This window comes from Equus przewalskii, chromosome 4 (genome assembly GCF_037783145.1).
Source record: "Equus przewalskii isolate Varuska chromosome 4, EquPr2, whole genome shotgun sequence".
Classification (NCBI taxonomy): domain Eukaryota; kingdom Metazoa; phylum Chordata; class Mammalia; order Perissodactyla; family Equidae; genus Equus; species Equus przewalskii.
The window spans coordinates 66584356-66601928 of NC_091834.1; the positions used below are offsets into that span (position 1 = coordinate 66584356).

General features: G+C 41.0%; 1 protein-coding gene across 23 annotated transcripts in view; it reads right to left on the reverse strand.

The window, feature by feature from the left end:
- The window catches only part of ELMO1 (engulfment and cell motility 1), a 523658-nt gene that overhangs the window by 157248 nt on the left and 348837 nt on the right, over positions 1 to 17573 (reverse strand). For all 23 annotated transcript variants that reach the window (XM_008536086.2, XM_070616266.1, XM_070616275.1 and 20 more), the window contains one exon: positions 846 to 982. In XM_008536086.2, the coding sequence (XP_008534308.1) occupies positions 846 to 982 (137 nt within the window). The remainder of the gene's footprint in view (positions 1 to 845; positions 983 to 17573) is intronic.

The window sequence follows — 17573 nt, forward strand, 5'->3', positions numbered from 1 at the left end:
CCAGAGCCATATATCGTAGCAAATTGGCAGTATTAAAGGTCTAAATCTACTTATCTGAAACATCAGTTTTTATCAGCCATGTCATTATTGTTAACAAGGCTTTTACCTAAGGATAAAGATTTTGTTTATGTTGAAAAGCACACATGGCGCTTCTGCTTTCTCTAAATTTGTCAACACTCTTCTCCCACCCAATATTCCTTCACAAACAAAAATGTGAAAATACACTCTTATGGAAAACCAAAGGACATCTCCATTCAAAGAATCAAATGCTTTCTGTAAACCAGAAACGTTCCATATAAACTTAGTTCCCTGAAAGAAATCCTACATTTTAATAAAATTTCTTGGTGACACAGCAAAGGGTAGATTATCTCAATACATCCATAATCCACAGAGAAACCAAGTGACCTAGACAGAGCAGTGTTCCTATCTCACTCTCTCCGTGGAAGCCACTTGTACAGGTGGAGGGAAGGTGTTTTCCCCAACAGATCTGCAATAACAAGGCATCCCAGACTAATGCCATTAAAGGAAAAAGTTCATCTAGACAATGCTTCTCAAGAAAGTGTCTCTGCTGGCGGCTCCAGCTTAGTAGGCCAAAAGGAACATGGCTACTCCAAGCTTATCCCCAGAGAGAAGAGGGCATTGCCCCAGAGAGATGAGATGTAGATACAGCTTCCTGTCCACATAGGTATGTCTTTCTTTCTCCATTCAGAAAGCAACCTGAAATCACAGTCATCCTCATTCTCTCAATTTTCCAATGCCTTCCACACATAGCTAAGGGAGCACGCCAAGGTGAGACTCCTTTAGGGACACAGGAAGCTGCTGCCTCTGCTTCAGATTCACCTTACCTTGTTGAAGTCTTCAGAAGTTGCCCTCATTTCCTTCCATGTCTTGTTCAGGAGCTGGATACAGATGCAGAAAAACTCCTCAAAGGATCTGTCATGGGTGAAGAACATGGGGTGGAAGTCGTTGCAGGTCTCACTAGCTGGAGAAAAGAGAAGGGAAATAAGGGAGGAAGTTTGAAAAGTGAAATGAGATGACACAGCCACTTGTAGACGTCCCAAAGAGAGATGATGGGAGGCATATCTGGCTCAAGCCACAGTGGAAAAAAGGCACTTTGAAAAAGCAAACTAAGGATAATCCTAGTGCAACTTCGAAGTTTAAGGTCAGCTGGTCAGACCTCCCCTTAGGCACATATTTTGACTGAAGGAAGTCAGCTCCCAATCCACCCCATAATAGGACTCGTATGGCTTTGTTCCAGGTTCTCTGGTGTTGAATATAAGCTCTGTATCTGCCCTCTTGACTCTATAAAGACTATTCAAACTGCCCTCTAAGTCACAGCTACTCCATCACCCTTAATTTCCCCTTTCTCAAAGAACAATTGGCAGAAGATGAGCTTTCCCAAATACACAATTAATTGCAACTTTGAAAACAGTATTCTTGATTATTTCTCCAGGGGGCTCTTTGCCCTCTTAAGGCAGTGAGCAGGGGACATTTGAGATCATTAACCATCTGATGCCATTAACCATTTGTTTTACATTCCCAGACACAGATGGCTAGAGGTCAAGGCAACCCAAATGGCTTTGAAGGGGGAAACTGTCTGGTCCTGGACAAAACCATGAAGTCAGCCAGATAGCCTTTGAGCCGTCCCATTATAGAGCTTCCCTGGGTTAGACTCAGTGCTCTGAGCTCTAGGTATGGTCAAACCTCTCTTCCTTCCCAGTACAGAGCCCCAGCCCCTCCCTTCTTCCAAGCTCTCTGTCAAGCTTACATTTTTATTTTTTTTACTTATTTACTTTTACTTTTTGGTTTTTTTTTGTGAGGAAGATTGTCACTGAGCTAACATCTGTTGCCAGTCTTCCTCATTTTGCTTGAGGAAGATTGTCACTGAGCTAACATCTGGGCCAATCTTCCTCTATTTTGTATGTGGGATGCCACCACAACATAGTTTTATGAGCAGTGTGTATGTCCATGCCAGGGATCCGAACCTGTGAACCCCGGGCCACCAAAGCATAGTGCACGAACTTAACCACTATGCAACCAGGCCAGCCCCAAGCTTACATTTTTATAGCCTTTTTACATACATCTCATTTGATCTTTATAATGCCTCTTACTGTTCATTTCTTATGGATGAGGACACTGGAGTCCGAGGAACTAGGCTTTGTGATCCCCAAAACAGTTCCCTAAGTTTTTTAAAAGCAAATATTTAAGTTGTCAGGTATAGCGAAAGAATTTCTATTTTAATTGAAATCTCTTTAAAGAACAATTCATCTTCAAGGCTCCAAATGGTGAATGTTAAGGCCTGGGAGCCCAGGAGAAGAGGAAGGGGCAGGGTGGTAGGAGGGTTTACAGCAGAGACCTCCTGTACCTGGGGAAAGCCCTGACGCCCATCGTGTGGTTGAACACCAATTTCACTTAGAGAGAATCCTCTGGTGCAGGCCCCTAGGGATGAACCCTGATCAAATCTAAGGGGACATGTTCTGCTCTGGCAGGGCCACCATCTATTATACACTAGCCTCTTCTATCTTCAACCTTTGTGAATACAATGAATTCCAGACCTCTGAAACAATTTAAAACAACAACAAAGTGGTGCATGTGTGTATAGCTCACCCCTTCTGAAAGGCGCAACCCACTATGAAGATACACAGATGCGGTTTTCCTCCAGACAAAATAAGGGTACAGGCTAGCAGCAAAGTGCAGTCATGTACAAAGGGTTTGGTCTAGGGGCAGAAGATTTGGGTTCAAGTCCAGCCCATATCAATCAGGAGCAAGTCACGTCACCCTTCTGAGCCTTGATTTTCTTGACTAAAAAATGGAAATGAAATCTCCTCTGTCTTCTCTACAGGCTCTGGAGAGAAGCAAGTGCCATGATTCATGGGAAAGCAATTTGAAAGGATTAAAGTTGATGCAAATATGGAGAGAGGTGGTGGTGATGATAACGAATGTTATGCCAGCATATTGCTTCCAGGGACACCCGTTGTTCTTTATTTCCCCCAATTCCTAGTCAAGCCTGTTCACATCTCAGAAACTAGAAGTAAGAACACATAAGTCAACCCACCCCCAGCCTGTGTTACTGGCAGAGAGATGGTGAAAGAGAAGTTCTGACCTGAGACCCAAAGCTACTTAAAGAACTTGGAAGGTAAACACAGGTGGATTGTGTGTTTGCTGTCCTGAGCAATGAGCTGTCAGTTTCACTTTCAAAAGCACTGAAGCCAATAAAATTTACAAGTCTACAGAAGCACTTTAAAACACTATTGCTGTCTAAGAACTCGTTATTAATCACATTATCACAGTAGCTTTTGTGGGCCTAGTGTGATTATATGCGTACTTTACACCCTAGTTAAAGTTTTTATGGAATTACTGAAGCTGAGACAGCCAGACAAAACTGAGACCTACAAGCCCTGCTCTTGCTTGAGTGAGGAAGGAAGGAAGCAACAGCATTAACAATAGGGAGTATTTGTTGAGTGCATATGATGCACCAAGGGCTCTGCAGGCATTACATTTATCCTCTTTTCAGGAGCTTTTTTTAGGTGGCCCCAAATGAGCATTTGAAACCCACAACTTAGTTGACCCAGCAGCAGGCTTCCTGCCTTAGTTGACATCAAGAGCTCGGGGCATTTCCTTGTGACTGCTGCTTTGAAAATTAACCTCTCCACTCAACTCTCCTAGATATCTTTGCACTCTTCCTTCAGCAGAAACCAGGATCTTGTCTGGCTGTCCAATGGGGCTCGTAACAAGTGCACAGCCAGAACCTGCTGACGGACAACACCTGGTCATGCGACAGCAGCACCACCGCCAGCCATACCACCACCACGAGTCACTTGTCAGGCACTGGATCGACCTTATTGGTACTTGTTACAACAAGCAGATGAAGAAGATATCATCAATTTACTTATTTTTTAATCAGAAATAAGAGAGTTAGAAAGGTTAGGTGACTTGTCCGAGGTCACGTGGCCTGGAAGTGGTAGAATTGGGATTCAAACTCAAGTCTACTTGACTCTAAAGGCCATCATTGTTCTGTTGTACTCACTTCCTCATTCTGTTTTGCATTTAGCCCTGCCTCCACTGCACCCTGTCCCCTCAACACAAATCTGAAAGAAATGTTTTTCCAACCGCAGAAAAAGTTTATGAAGTAAAATCTTACAAGTGGCACAACATTTATTAATGCTTAGGGTATATTTAGAGTCTGGGATTCCTCTGCTTTCCCCCGAACTAGTCATGGTCTGGGTGGAATCAGATGCAAAACACCAGGTGTAGGGACAATAGCGTATGTGCCCTATCTTAACCATGTGTCCTTCTGGCCCCTTCTGGGCAGGCTGCCAACCATCTAGTATTGTAACTGCTTCTTTCAAAAAACATCACATTCTGAGGGAACAGAGTCCTTCCACCAGAGCTACTGATCCTTGGAATGCTGGCCATGCAGGGACAGTTCCTCCTGGCAAGCATGTAGCCTTCTGTTCCCCTGCCTAAGTAAGCAAACCCCTCTCTCTTCATCGTAGCAGGTGCAGGTGCACAACGCTGTCCAGCCAGCTGCTCCTGGACATTCCTCGTAAGTAAGACCCAATAAAGCTTTATGTCTTGTATGCCATCTCCAGGTCTTTACTTCAGTCTCTCCACAACCTATCCTGCACCGCTTGTGCAACTGGGTGTGTGGCCAGACACCAAGGTTACACTCCTCTTCTGGATCTTACCTCTCCTCTCCCTGGGTCAGGTCAAGCTGCACTCTTGACAATTCTCTTCAGTACCCAAGAAATAGTCTACCTGGTTCCAACTTCTACTAAACTAACTCTTTTGTCTTGCTCAAGATATTCCCAGCTTCTGCCACAAGCCAAGTTTCCCCCAGATCATCAGTCACTGGGAAAGAGTCACAATGGATGAATTTATTTGACTTATTTCAAGAAACTAACAGGTTGAGTTCCATGTTAATAGAAACCCAATTTTGTTCATTGCATCAATGTGCCCACTTGAAAAAACTACATTTCCCAGCCTTTTTTTATAACTCAAAGTGGTCATTAGGACCCAATCCCAACCAATAATAGATAAGTGAAAATTGCTAGGTAGAGTCTCCAGGAAAGACTGTTAAAAGGGGGGAAGACTTGATTGGCTTGATCCCTTTTGCCTCTGCCTTCATACTTCAACTTCTTCATGTTTGGGACACAGGAGTGATGACTGGAGTTCCTGCAGCCATTTTGGCAGTATAAAAACGAGGGCTACATCCTCAAGCAGAGAATTAGAAGGAGCTCCTGATAACACTTTGGAGTCACCATACCAACCCTGAAATGTTCTCCTAAGGAATTCTTTGTACACGATTTGTTTAAGTCACTGTTTTCAGGTTTTCTGTTATTCTTACATATATGAGATTACTGATATGGAAACTTAACTCATGCAAGCAAACAGACATTAGCATAAGACAATACTTATTCAAGATTATTGGAGGACACAGACTAAGTAGGAATGAGAAGGCAGAATAGTCGACCTTCATTCACAGACTGAATGTGACGCTCCCTAGCATGCTATGTAACCTTAGACAATTAAACCCCCTGAATCTGTTTCCTCATCATAAAATATACGACTATATAAGGCTTGTAAGCATCAAATTAGATTATGTATATAACGTGTGTGGTAAAGTGCCTAGCACACAGTATAGGCCTAGTAAACAGTGCTATTAGGTATTATTTTTATCATCATTATCAGCACATTATATAGCTTCTTAAAAATTTAACAAATCTAGGATATAAAGAAGGAAAGAAAAATCTGGTAAATGGCCTTTGGGGTCCTATTGATACGGAGAGGGTGAGATCTATCAATCGTTCTTGTCTTTTTTTTTCATTAGTGCAGTATAATTGACATATAACATTCTATTAGTTTCAGGTGTACAACATAATGATTTAACATTTGCTATATTAGAAAATGATCACCACAATAAGTCTAGTTAGTTAACACCCATCACCATACACAGTTACAAATTTTTGCTGCCGTTGACTCTCTGAATCCTCAATCAGAACAAAGGTACTATTGCCATCCCTATCAGATAGAAAACTGAAGAACAGGGCCGCTAAATAACTTGCCGTGCAAAGGCCAGTAATCAAATCCAGCATTCTATAACCAGAGCCCGTGTTCTCAACCAGCAAATCAAGGGACTGGCTAGCCATCATCCTAGACTTCTTTAAAAGTCTCATCCTTGCAGTAAGGAATGGGCAAACGACCAATCAAAAGCAATTTGCTCCTTGACATATCACACAAGAAACAATGAAAAGAATTTGATGTATTTTGGGATTTATGGCACCTTGTTTTAAGGATGCTTGTCTATTAGGGGTAATGATAAAGTACTAAGTATTAATATGTTTTTCCTCTAAAACGTTCAAATTCCAGATATTCAGGATGGAGAATTATTGAGTGGGAGGAACCCATCCAGATTATCTGATCTGTTTTCCTTTCCCACTTTGTGGGTAAGAGAGGTGGGAAAGGTAAAATGGCTCCCTCGAGAGTTCATGATGGCAGAAAGGGGCAAAGAAGCTGGGAGCCAGACTGCTGGGATCAAACCCTGGTTCTAGTACCTACTGCTGAGTCACCTGAGCATGTCACTTCATCTGTTCATGCCTCAGTCTTTTCATCTGTAAACTGGGGACAACAACGGTATAAACTTCATCAGGTTGCTGTGAGGATTAAATGGGAACAGTCACTACAAGAAGTTAGCTCAATGCAAGTGTGAGCCAGTAGGATTATGATGCTCATTGTACATCAGGTGGACCCTGGCCTAGGCCATCCCATTGATAAATGTGAGGTTGCATCAGCGTCCAGGGAAGGCCTAAGTCTCAAGAATAGGGTCCTTAATTCAGAGGTTTAAACAAACAATCAAATAAAAACGGGGTGGGGGGGGTGAGGTTTATCACTGCTTCTTAAGGAAAAGAAAAACACTGAGAAGAGTATTGAATTAGCAGGCAGTAGTTTTATAAATGAAATTTAGAGAGAAACTTTCAATGAGACAAAAATAGTAAGACTTTTTTTAAAAACAAAATTGTTTCTAAGCACATTATTTTTAACACAATGAGATTCTACTTTATAAAAAGAATCAACTTAGTGGTCTTTTAAGTCTAGAATATTAAGCTATTTTCAGAGTTGAGGATAAAATGAGTTCTTATTAATTTGCTGATAGCTAATTCATTTATAAATAAGCCAGCATTGAAAGCAGCTATAATCCAAGCACATATTTTTAAAAGTAAAAATAAGAATGTTGTACACTTATGTAGCACTTTGCCTTTCAAAGTAGATTTGTTCCATTTTCCATTGGATAGTGTGAGGTATCGTCACTGGAGTCTCAGAGAACAAGGGCTACTGCAGTGGAGAGAGTAAATGATGAAAGATGAGTCCAGAGAATGGGTGCCAGCGCTGCCCCACGACCTTGAGAAGGTCGTCTCAGCTCCCTGGGCTCCAGGTTTCCTCCCTATAAATGAGATAGGCTTGTAAAGTTCCTGCTAACTCTAAAATTCTGAGTCTACACACACACACACACACACACACACACACACACACATACTCACTCACACACCTGATAATGTATTTTCAACTCCCTAATGCCCATCAATAATTATAGGACTTGGAGATTGTACCTGCACTGAACTTTACTTCCTAAATTATTATTTCCTTGAGTGACAAGATGGCCAGACACTTCACTTAGGATGTTAAGCCACCAAAATGGCATTTGATAGGCTTAAAAAATGTTTGATGAACTAGTATTTACAGAAAATTGTTAGTTGGCTTTACATCCTTTTAGCCTATTAATATCACCTAATGCAGACCATTACATAAGAAAATTACTTGACTAAAGGTAGAATGACAAGATGACACAGGCATATGCACATTATTTCTGCTCTTTCATGAGAATTTCCAAGACAAATATAATTTGTGAGAGGCTTAAAAGCTCTGTTCCCTGTGTTCTGTGCCCCTAGTTACGCTAGGAGAGACTGAACCCACTGACAAGTGACTATAGGGACACAAATCAGAGAGGCTCCAGGCAAATTCTGAATCTTTTTGCCAAAAGAGAGATAAGCACTGGCCTAACACAAAGAGCATCTGTTTTAAAATTATGAGCCACAGGAAGAAGGGGATATATCACACACACACAAAAACACTGAATACATGAAAACGGCCAGAGTGGTTGTAAAATCTTACTAGTTATTCACAGCATGGAAACTCAGATTAGAACTATGTGTGGCTCTAGGGTCAGTCTGGAGAAAATATTTGTGAATTCTCAGATGCAAATGTGTATGTAGACCTTTATACCTTTGCAGAAAATCTTACCCTGCGGTCTTTGAATTTTCTATTTTTAGACTTGGTATTCTTTAATAGCTTGGTTTTAGAGTTTTGGTACTGTGGGAAGATCTGAAAAGTTCAGAACCTTTTGTAGGTGGGAGAAGTGAAAAGAGGAGCTTGAGGGCAAAGAATTTGAAGTTCCCCTAACGCTACTGAGTGCCGCCAATGCAGCAGCTCCCACCCCTGCTATTTCCGGACAGGGGATCAGAGGCTTGAAGCCTGCTCAGCTCTTCCCAGCTCCTGAAGCCTGGTTTAATAGAACTCTGGATATTCTTTTCTATCCTCTATCATGCCTAAAAATAGTATGAAATCTACACTGAAAAGATACACAGTAGCTAATCCAATGCTCCATTGTTCACCTTCTCTATGGGCCTTTTTTTAAGGACATGGAGAGAGAGATAAAAATACCCACTAGTGTTAGGGCTGAAAATCAGACTCTAGCACCAAAAGGCAGCCAATTCAGCAAGAACAATCTGAGGTCACATCCCAGGCATGCAGTGTGAGTTAATAACAGAGGTTCTGGAGCAAGGTTGGCCTAGGTGCAAATCTTGGTGTCACTATTTAATCGCACTATGACCTTCATTAACTTCCTCTGCACCTCAGTTGCCTCATTAAAAAAAAAAAGACAATGCCTCCTATCTCATGAGATTGCGGCTAGGATTGAATGTAAAGCAGTAAGAGATTCATATATTAACAGATGAAATAGCACTCGGTACATGCTAGTTGTTACCAGTCTTAATGGCAAAATAATTGTTATTGTACTTAGCTAAAATGACAAATTTGGAGAAATTACACATTCAGATAGAAAGACATAAAACTACAGTAATTAAAACAGCTTGATACTAGCTCATGGACAAAAAACCAGAACGATGGAATGAATAGGGAGTCCAGATACAGATCTTTATATACAGTTACTAGATTTATGACAAAGGTGACATTACAGTGGAAAAGATTTTCAATAACTTGTGCTGGGCCAATTGTATATGCATCTGGAAAAAATGAATTATGACTTCCTACCTCAGGCCATCCACAAAAATCACCTCCAGGTAGATTACAGATCTCAATATGAAAAGAAAAACAGTGAAGCTTCTAGATAACATAGGAGAATATATTCATGACTTTGAGGTGAGCAAAGATTTCTTAAACAGGATTGAAAAATCATTAACCTTAAGGAAAATTTGATTGGATTATATTGAAATCAAGAACTTTTTTTTCTTTTAAAGATTGGCACCTGAGCTAACAACCGTTGCCAATCTTCTTCTCTCTTTTTTTTTTTTCTTCTTCTTCCAAAAGCCTCCCAACTTATATTCTAGTTGTGAGTGCCTCTGGTTGTGCTATGTGGGACCCCGCCTCAGCACAGCCTGATGAGCGGTGCCATGTCCACACCCAGGATCTGAACCAGCAAAACCTTGGCCTGCTGAAGTGAAGTGCACAGACATAACCACTTGGCGATGGGGTCGGCCCCTAAAATCAAGAACTTCTGTTCATCAAAAGATACAATAAGGATGGCAACCACACAGTTGGAGAAAAACTCGCAACATTATCTGACAATAACTGGTATCCATGATATATAAATATCCCTATAAATCAATAAGAAAAAGACAGACAACTCAATACAAAAATGGGCAAAATGCAAATAGGCACTTCAGGAAATAGGGTATTTAATCGGTCAATAAACACATGAAAAGGTGCTCAGCTTTTTTAGTCATCAGGAAATGCAAATTTAAACAACGAGATACTTTCAAACATCCACCAGAATGGCTACAATGAAAAGATGGAAAATAGTAAGTGTGGATAAGAATGTGGAACAAATGGAATTCTCATACACTGTTGATGGGAGTGTAAATTGGTTCAACCACTTTTTGAAAAAGAACTTAGCAGTATTTAGTGAAGCTAAAATATTCATGCCCTATGATACAGCAATTCTACCCAAAGATAAACCCAACAGAAATGCATACATATGTGCTCCAAAAGAAATGTGTGTAAGTGTTTACAGCAGCACTTGTTCTAGCCTAAAACATGGAACAACCAAAATGTCCACCTAAGACATTAGATAAAAAAATTATAGGTTATTCATAAAGCAGCATACTTACTACAAAGAAATGATTGTTTAAAAAAATATATGCTACATGCAATAACATGAATGAATTCAAAACACAATGTTAAACAAAAAGAGCCCTATACAAAACAGAGCATACTATATACCCTATTTATCTAAAGCTCAAAACAGGAAAAATTCATCTCTGGTAATGGAACCAGAGTATTATTCCTTTGGAGAGGGGAAGAAACTGGGGAGAGGGCGGCCCAAGAGGGTTTCTGATGGTTGTATAACACTCTCTATGTAGATTTATGTAGTAGCCAAATGGATAGTTGGTGGTTGGAAAATTCATTTAGCTGTGCTGTGTCCTTAGGATTTGAACAGTTCTAAGCATTTGAGTTATATTTAGATAAAAAGTTAACTTAGTAGAATCAGAGCTTTCCAGGTGAATAAGAAGGGACAATGCCATTTTAGACAGGGCAAAACTATTTCATATGATTTAGGCGGGCTTTTCACAAGCAGTGCTGCGTTTGCCCTCCCATCAACTCTGGAACCAGGGACTGGCATTTTTCGTAGCCTGGCTTACCGACTGGATAAAAAGCATAACCTGTCTATGCAGGCATTATAGTCCAATTATCTAACTGGTATCACCTTCTAAAGTTGGTCAGGGGTACCTCTTCACACCTGGACTTTAGTTGAATTTCATCTGTTGGATGGATAAAAGACTACATGCATGCACTCTCTTTTGTGAGTGGGGAATCCCAACCTCACTGAAGAGTACTGCAAGTGCTGATGTAAAAGCTATAATAGATTTAACTAGTTGTGTATGAACTCTAAGAAGAGTCACAAGTTTCAACTAAATAATCTCTCTCCTTCCTCCCTCACTTCCTTCACCCACTCATTTATAGATCATTCAATCCTTCCTTCCTTCCTCCCTTCCTTCCTTTCTTCCTTCTGTCCACCCATCCACGTGTGTGAATGTCCATCTGTCCATCCATCCATTGGTCCGTCTGTCTATCCATCCATCCACCCACCCATCCAACTAGCAAGGTGGTTAAGAGCACAGCCCTGGAGCTAGGCTGCCTGAGTTTGGATCCTGGCTCTGCCACTCATTATCTATAGGACCTTGAGCTCATGAGCAAGGAGAGATGAGTGAAAGATGAGGCTGAAGAAGTAGGCAGGCATCAGATCATCTAATTCTTTGTAGACTACATTAGGGAGTGTGGGCTTTATTCCACCTGCAATGGGAAGCCATTAAAGGGGTTTAAATAGGAGTGTCATAAAGTAACAACTTCCCATCTCCTTTCTTACTCTACTTTTTGTCTCTTTTTAATAGAATTAAAATTCAGATAATTTGAGGATTCCTGTTATTCTGGAATCCATTTACTTGATATCTTAGTGTATTAAGGATGAGTTGTGAACGAGATGGAAACTTTAGTGCTAAGTAGTTAGGAGTGGCAGTTCTGGAGTTAGGACGAGAGCTGGAATTCTTCTTCACACCTTGACTGTGTGATCCCAACCAAGTCCTTTAATGTCTCTAAGTCTGTTACTGTGATGACAATAATAGTAACTTATATCTTGTAGAACTGAGTAAAGATATAGGGAGAAGATTCTCATAAAATACTTAGCACAGTGACTGGAATATAATAAGCACCCAATAAATGTTAGTCATAAAATGCTGCACAGAATACAAATACGCTGTGTAAATTTCTCCCCAAATCTTGAATTTAATACAAGGTTTAGTCTGTGGTGAAATCTTATTTACTTTAACCTCCCTTCATGAAGGTACCTAGTTCTCCTGGAAAGTTACAGAGCAGCATGCCCATCATCATCTGTGAAGTGTTTAACCAAAAGAAAAACTGTGCAGAAATCCCAATAAATTAAGATTTCTGATAAGAATGAGCTAAGTGACCCCTGGAAGTTGCTTATAATTGAAAAATGGTCTTGCCGATATGCTCTGTGTTAGCTCTTTTCCTTTGTCCTCTGGCTAAAACAACTAAGACATGCAGAAAAATGGAACTCGGATCCTTGATACTTTATCTTTTGGCAAAATAATCATTTCTGGATTCACTTACAGGTTTATGAAAGGGCTCTTTCTTGGCCCAAAGAGAAAAAAAGAGCTGGAAAAAAATGAATTCTTTGGGAAGGAGTATCAAGTTTGTGGTGTGAGTTAGCAATGCAAAACCAAGAGTGAAGTACACTTATCTTACTAAATACATTTTACCTACGTTTTGGCGGTGGTGTAGTTGGAGAATTGGGAGGGCACAGTGGGAGATTAGAAAAGTGGAAAATTCTAGTTGGGTGGTAAATAGTCCAAGGCAGGGCAAAAGAGAACATATTCAAGAAGCAAATTCTGCATGCCCTTGTTAAAATTTCCTTTATAAGAAAATTATTCTGAGATGTGGCACATTAAGAGACTGTCATACGACAAATTTAGCATGGATATAAATAACTGCCTGTCCAACCATATGAGATGGGCATTCAAGGATTATATTGGGATAGAGGCAGATTAAGGAGCAGCTGGGATGTGCTCACTGAAGACCCAGCAAGAACTGTGTGTGCCACCACGTGACCACGGATTACACATTGACCCAGCGCTCAGAACCTTAGCTAGGGCTAGGGAGCCAGCAAAAGGGGCTAAAAATAAGTAAGCCTGAATCCGATAAATGTGAAATTAAGGAAAGAGGACATGCCAAGACTTGCTCATCACAGAACTTCTTTCTTGTCTTTGGTGCTCAATAAACCACTCCCCTTAAAAACTCAGTGAAAGAGGGGCCAGCGCGGTGGTGCAGCGGTTAAGTTCACATGTTCCGCTTCTTGGCGGCCCGGGGTTCGCCAGTTCGGATCCTGGGTGCGGACATGGCACCCCTTGGCCAAAGCAGGCGTCCCACACTATAAAGTAGAGGAAGATGGGCACGCATGTTAGCTCAGGGCCAAGCTTCCTCAGCAAAAAGAGGAGGACTGGCAGTAGTTAGCTGAGGGCTAATCTTCCTCAAAAAAAAAAAAAGAAAGAGACACACGTGTATGGTGACAGACAAAAACTAGACTACCGGTGGTGAGCACGGTGTAGTCTATACAGAAACTGATATATATGTGCACCTGAAATTACACAATTTTATAAACCAATATGAACGCAACAAAATTCTTTAAAAGACAAAAAATATCCTCAGTGATTACCTGTAGCCGTTGGAATAAAATGCAAATGATTTATTTAGCAAGGCAGTCAACGTTTCCCAGTGTGACCCTACTCCACTCTTCTAACTCTTCTCTGACCTCTGACTGAACCCTCAAGTCAATCATAGTTTCTACTGCTTCATCACATAAACGACCTCTGCTTATGTTTCCACACATTACGATCTTGGGTTTCCCTCTTCATGGAGCCCAGTGAGTCGTCCTCCAAGCCCCTCCCTTCCCTGAAGGCACTTCACTCTGAAGCGCTGCCCGACTGCCTCTTCCTTTTTAATTTTCTCCACCTGTGTAGATTTCCTCTCCTCATTATGAGCCTACAAAAAATAGGAACGCTGACTTAGTCATTCTTCATTCTTTATGGTTCTCACATGGCCAGCCTTCCTCAAACACACTCCTGCACTCCCTTCCTTGGTGTTGTGCCTCCTCATGTTGCCGGGCACGTGCGTTTCTTCTACGTGGTTTTCACTGTGCCCACTTCCTGCACTGCTTGTGGGACAGGATGTGGGATGGCCCCCAACTTTTGTATAACACACATCTCGCACGCCTGCTGTGATACGGGCACTTTGGAAGGCTCCACACGCTCCACCCACTGCCTTAAATTTGTCCTACATGCAAAATGACCCAGTCTCTCGCCCTCTCTCTCTTGATTTTCTGAAACCCAAGTATGTGTTCTCTTAAGAGAACAATGAAGAACATTATGAAGGAAGCGAAATTATTACGTAAATTCAACAGAAAAGAAAAACCAATCTGATTATGGTCCTAAAATACTTAGACATAACCCTCCCCTGTAGATCAACTGCCAACACCCTTTACAACCGTCCTTTTACATTCCCCACCCTTTCCAACTGTCCCTTTACTTTCCCCACCTGCCTCATGTACCACACACCCGCCTTGAGCAGGAGCGCTGGGCTTACTGCTCACCTGGACCCTTCTCCGACTCTGTCACAAGGAACATATGGCCTCAAGGATTGCACAGCAGGGTTGACAGTGTGTTCACCCTGGGTGGTGGAATCAAGGGAAACACCAAGGTGGGATCTGGGAGGATGGGGGTTTATATCAGTGAACAAAAAAAAGAGTTAAATCCCTAATATTTTCGCCTATAGTTCTGTCCAGTCCTCTCAAATGAGAGCACAATAAGGAGCACGGCTCTCGCCTACCCTGGACCAAGAGTGCAGGTTTGTGCAGAGGGGCAGAGAGGCCATCTCAGTGAATGAACAGAACATCAGGCCCCAAGAAGCATATCCTCAAGAATCATGGTAATAATTTAGGAAAAGGTCAAGCTTCTCACAGGCACTTGACTGAGATTTGCCAAAAAAAAAAAAAAAAAGAGGAAATTAAAGGATAAGGCATTAAATATCAAACGAGTAACAGCTGGCTGGAAAACCGAAAAGGACATAATCTGAATAACAAGACACTTGGGGAATCTGCTTCAGCAAAGTAGAAGGTGAGCATCCTAGAAAGGTGAGTTATTTACTTTAGAAGATTGCAGTGACCACATATCAGGAACTGTTCTAAGCTCCTTACAAATATTTTCCATTTAATCGTCACAACAATTCCATGAAGGAGGTGCAGCTATGATCAACCCCATCGTACAGAAGAGAAAACTGAGGCACAGATGAGCGACACAGCTTGGCTCACAGAACTTGTTGGAGCAAAGCCAGGGATTAACAAATTTGGGTCCGGAGTTCCTGCCATCCTGCCACTTACTAGACAGCAATTTCCCTCCATGGAAGATTTTTAAAGCAGAAAGTTAATGCTTATTACAACGCCTATTTGCTGTGATTTAAAAATAAATTTAATTCCATTTCTTTCTTCTCTGACCCACTATTTTAATGAAGACTTGATCTTGCTAAGTAAGGTAATTTTTGGATATGCAATTCTTACAGTTGGTAAGACAGTACTGCTTTTTCTGATTTAGCTATGGCAGACGTATTCCCACAGAAAAGTTATTGTTTTAATGTCAGGGGGAAAAACTAACAATTTGTAGACTCTTAATTTCAGGGACCTTGTATTTGTTTATTGGCTTCTTAGGTCCTTACCTTAATAACAAAGACACAAAATGCATCTCCTTTAATGCAAGGCTTTTTGCTTAAGAAGATTGGCCCTGAGCCAACATCTGTGCCCATCTTCCTCCATTTTCTATGTGAGACACCTGCCACAGCATGGCTTGAGAAGCGGTGAATAGGTCCGCGCCTAAAGTTGAGCACGCAAACTTAACCACTATGCCACCAGGCGGCCCCAGTTGATGGGTAAAGATATATTTTAACCCTTTGTTATCTAAGTTCTCCTTATACTGAATGTCTGCTACTTCTTTCCCCCTAGTCTTGCTGGCATACAATGATAATCAGCACCTGAAGTTTCTATAATACCCTGGAATTTTCAGGTGGTTGTTATCCAATCACAGACTTTGCCTCCAGTTGAGTGCGCCCTAAACCAAATTCAGCAAGGGTTATTTTGGCCTCCATCTTCTGGGTAATCATTTTCTCTTTCTTTCTTTTTAAACCCTCACCAAGAAGAGGTCGTTTTAGATAAGAACACATCTTAATGAAAAACCTAACTAAGGGTGAGACTAAAATTAAGATGCTTTTAACCTTAGGAGAGAGATTCTGATGAAAATTCTCAGACTTCCTTTCTATATGCAATAAAAGCTAATGCTGTCAGACGCTTTCATTCCCATTCTTTGCAGACAGTTATTCTATTTTTTGGTCATTCAATTTTGTTCTCGGTATTTTGAAATAGTTTTCTCCCTCTCCCCTGACAAATGCATTCAGGAACTTTCATTTTATAAAAAATTCCCAAATCTCTAAAAACAGAGAGTATTTCTGTCATTATTACTATTCTCTTACACATACAAGTGACTACGACATCTCATATGGTCTCTGTCATTATTACTATTCTCTTACACATACAAGTGACTACGACATCTCATATGGTCACCGGAATGTACCATAACATAATATGGTGCCATGTTTCTTGGTAAGAAAGACTTTATATTTAGTGTGTATATACGCATGTGGATTCCTTATGAATGCCTTCAAGATTATTTGAAAGCCATTAAAACCCCTGAAGGAAGAAAATAATGATAATAGCCCACTAACACTGGATAATTGTTCTTCTTCCCAATCTCACTACCCGTTTTTGTCTCCTTCATAGACTTGTTTTTAGTTTTGGGGTGTTTTATTCTGCCTAAGGTTCTGTTCTTACTTTTCTTTTCTTTTCTCTCTTCCCTCTTGTCCTAGGAGAACTCATCTAGTCCTACAACTTCCACACTCACAGCTGCCAAATTTCTATTTTGAGCCCAGATCTTTCCCCTCAGCTCCAGACAGCCAATTCCTTACTGGACATGCCCACCTGGATGTCACCTCAAACTCAAAATGGTCCAGACTGAACTCATTATCTCTACAGCCTATCCAGACTTACTGGTTCCCCATCTCAGCTACCTCGTCCACTCAGTTGCCCAGGTTAGCCTTGATTCCTCACTCAGTCACCTTAAGAGCAAATATATTTCCTCCTTTCCTTTCCTACTGCCACTGGTCCCAGTTCAGGTGCTCATTACTGCTTTCCTTGATTATGACAAAAGGCTCCAAAATGGTCCCCCACCCTCAAGATGGATCCATTTTCCTCACTGCTCCACATTAGGAGTTCATTAAAATCTAACCATAGCCACAGCAAGATACACATATAGCAATAACAAGAGTTTAAACTGAATTCTATTAGTGCTTTTTCTTAGTGAAAATAATTAAGCCACTCTGCTTAAAATGCCTCAGCTAAAGCCCAAACTCCTTAATAATGCTTCACAATCTGGACCCTGCCTAGCCCTGAATAAGCCAATTTCAGGGCAAGTTTTTAAAAATAAGACTTCCAGAATGCATTTTTCAGGGAGAGAGTGAAAACAATTTCCAAATTTTGAAAACAGAATGACCAAAAAGATCAAATAAACTGTTTGCAATAAACCAGGCTTTAACATATGATTTTCCCACTACCTTAAACACCCTTCTTCATCTCATTCCTTCTCTACAGATCTTTCATGATCCAG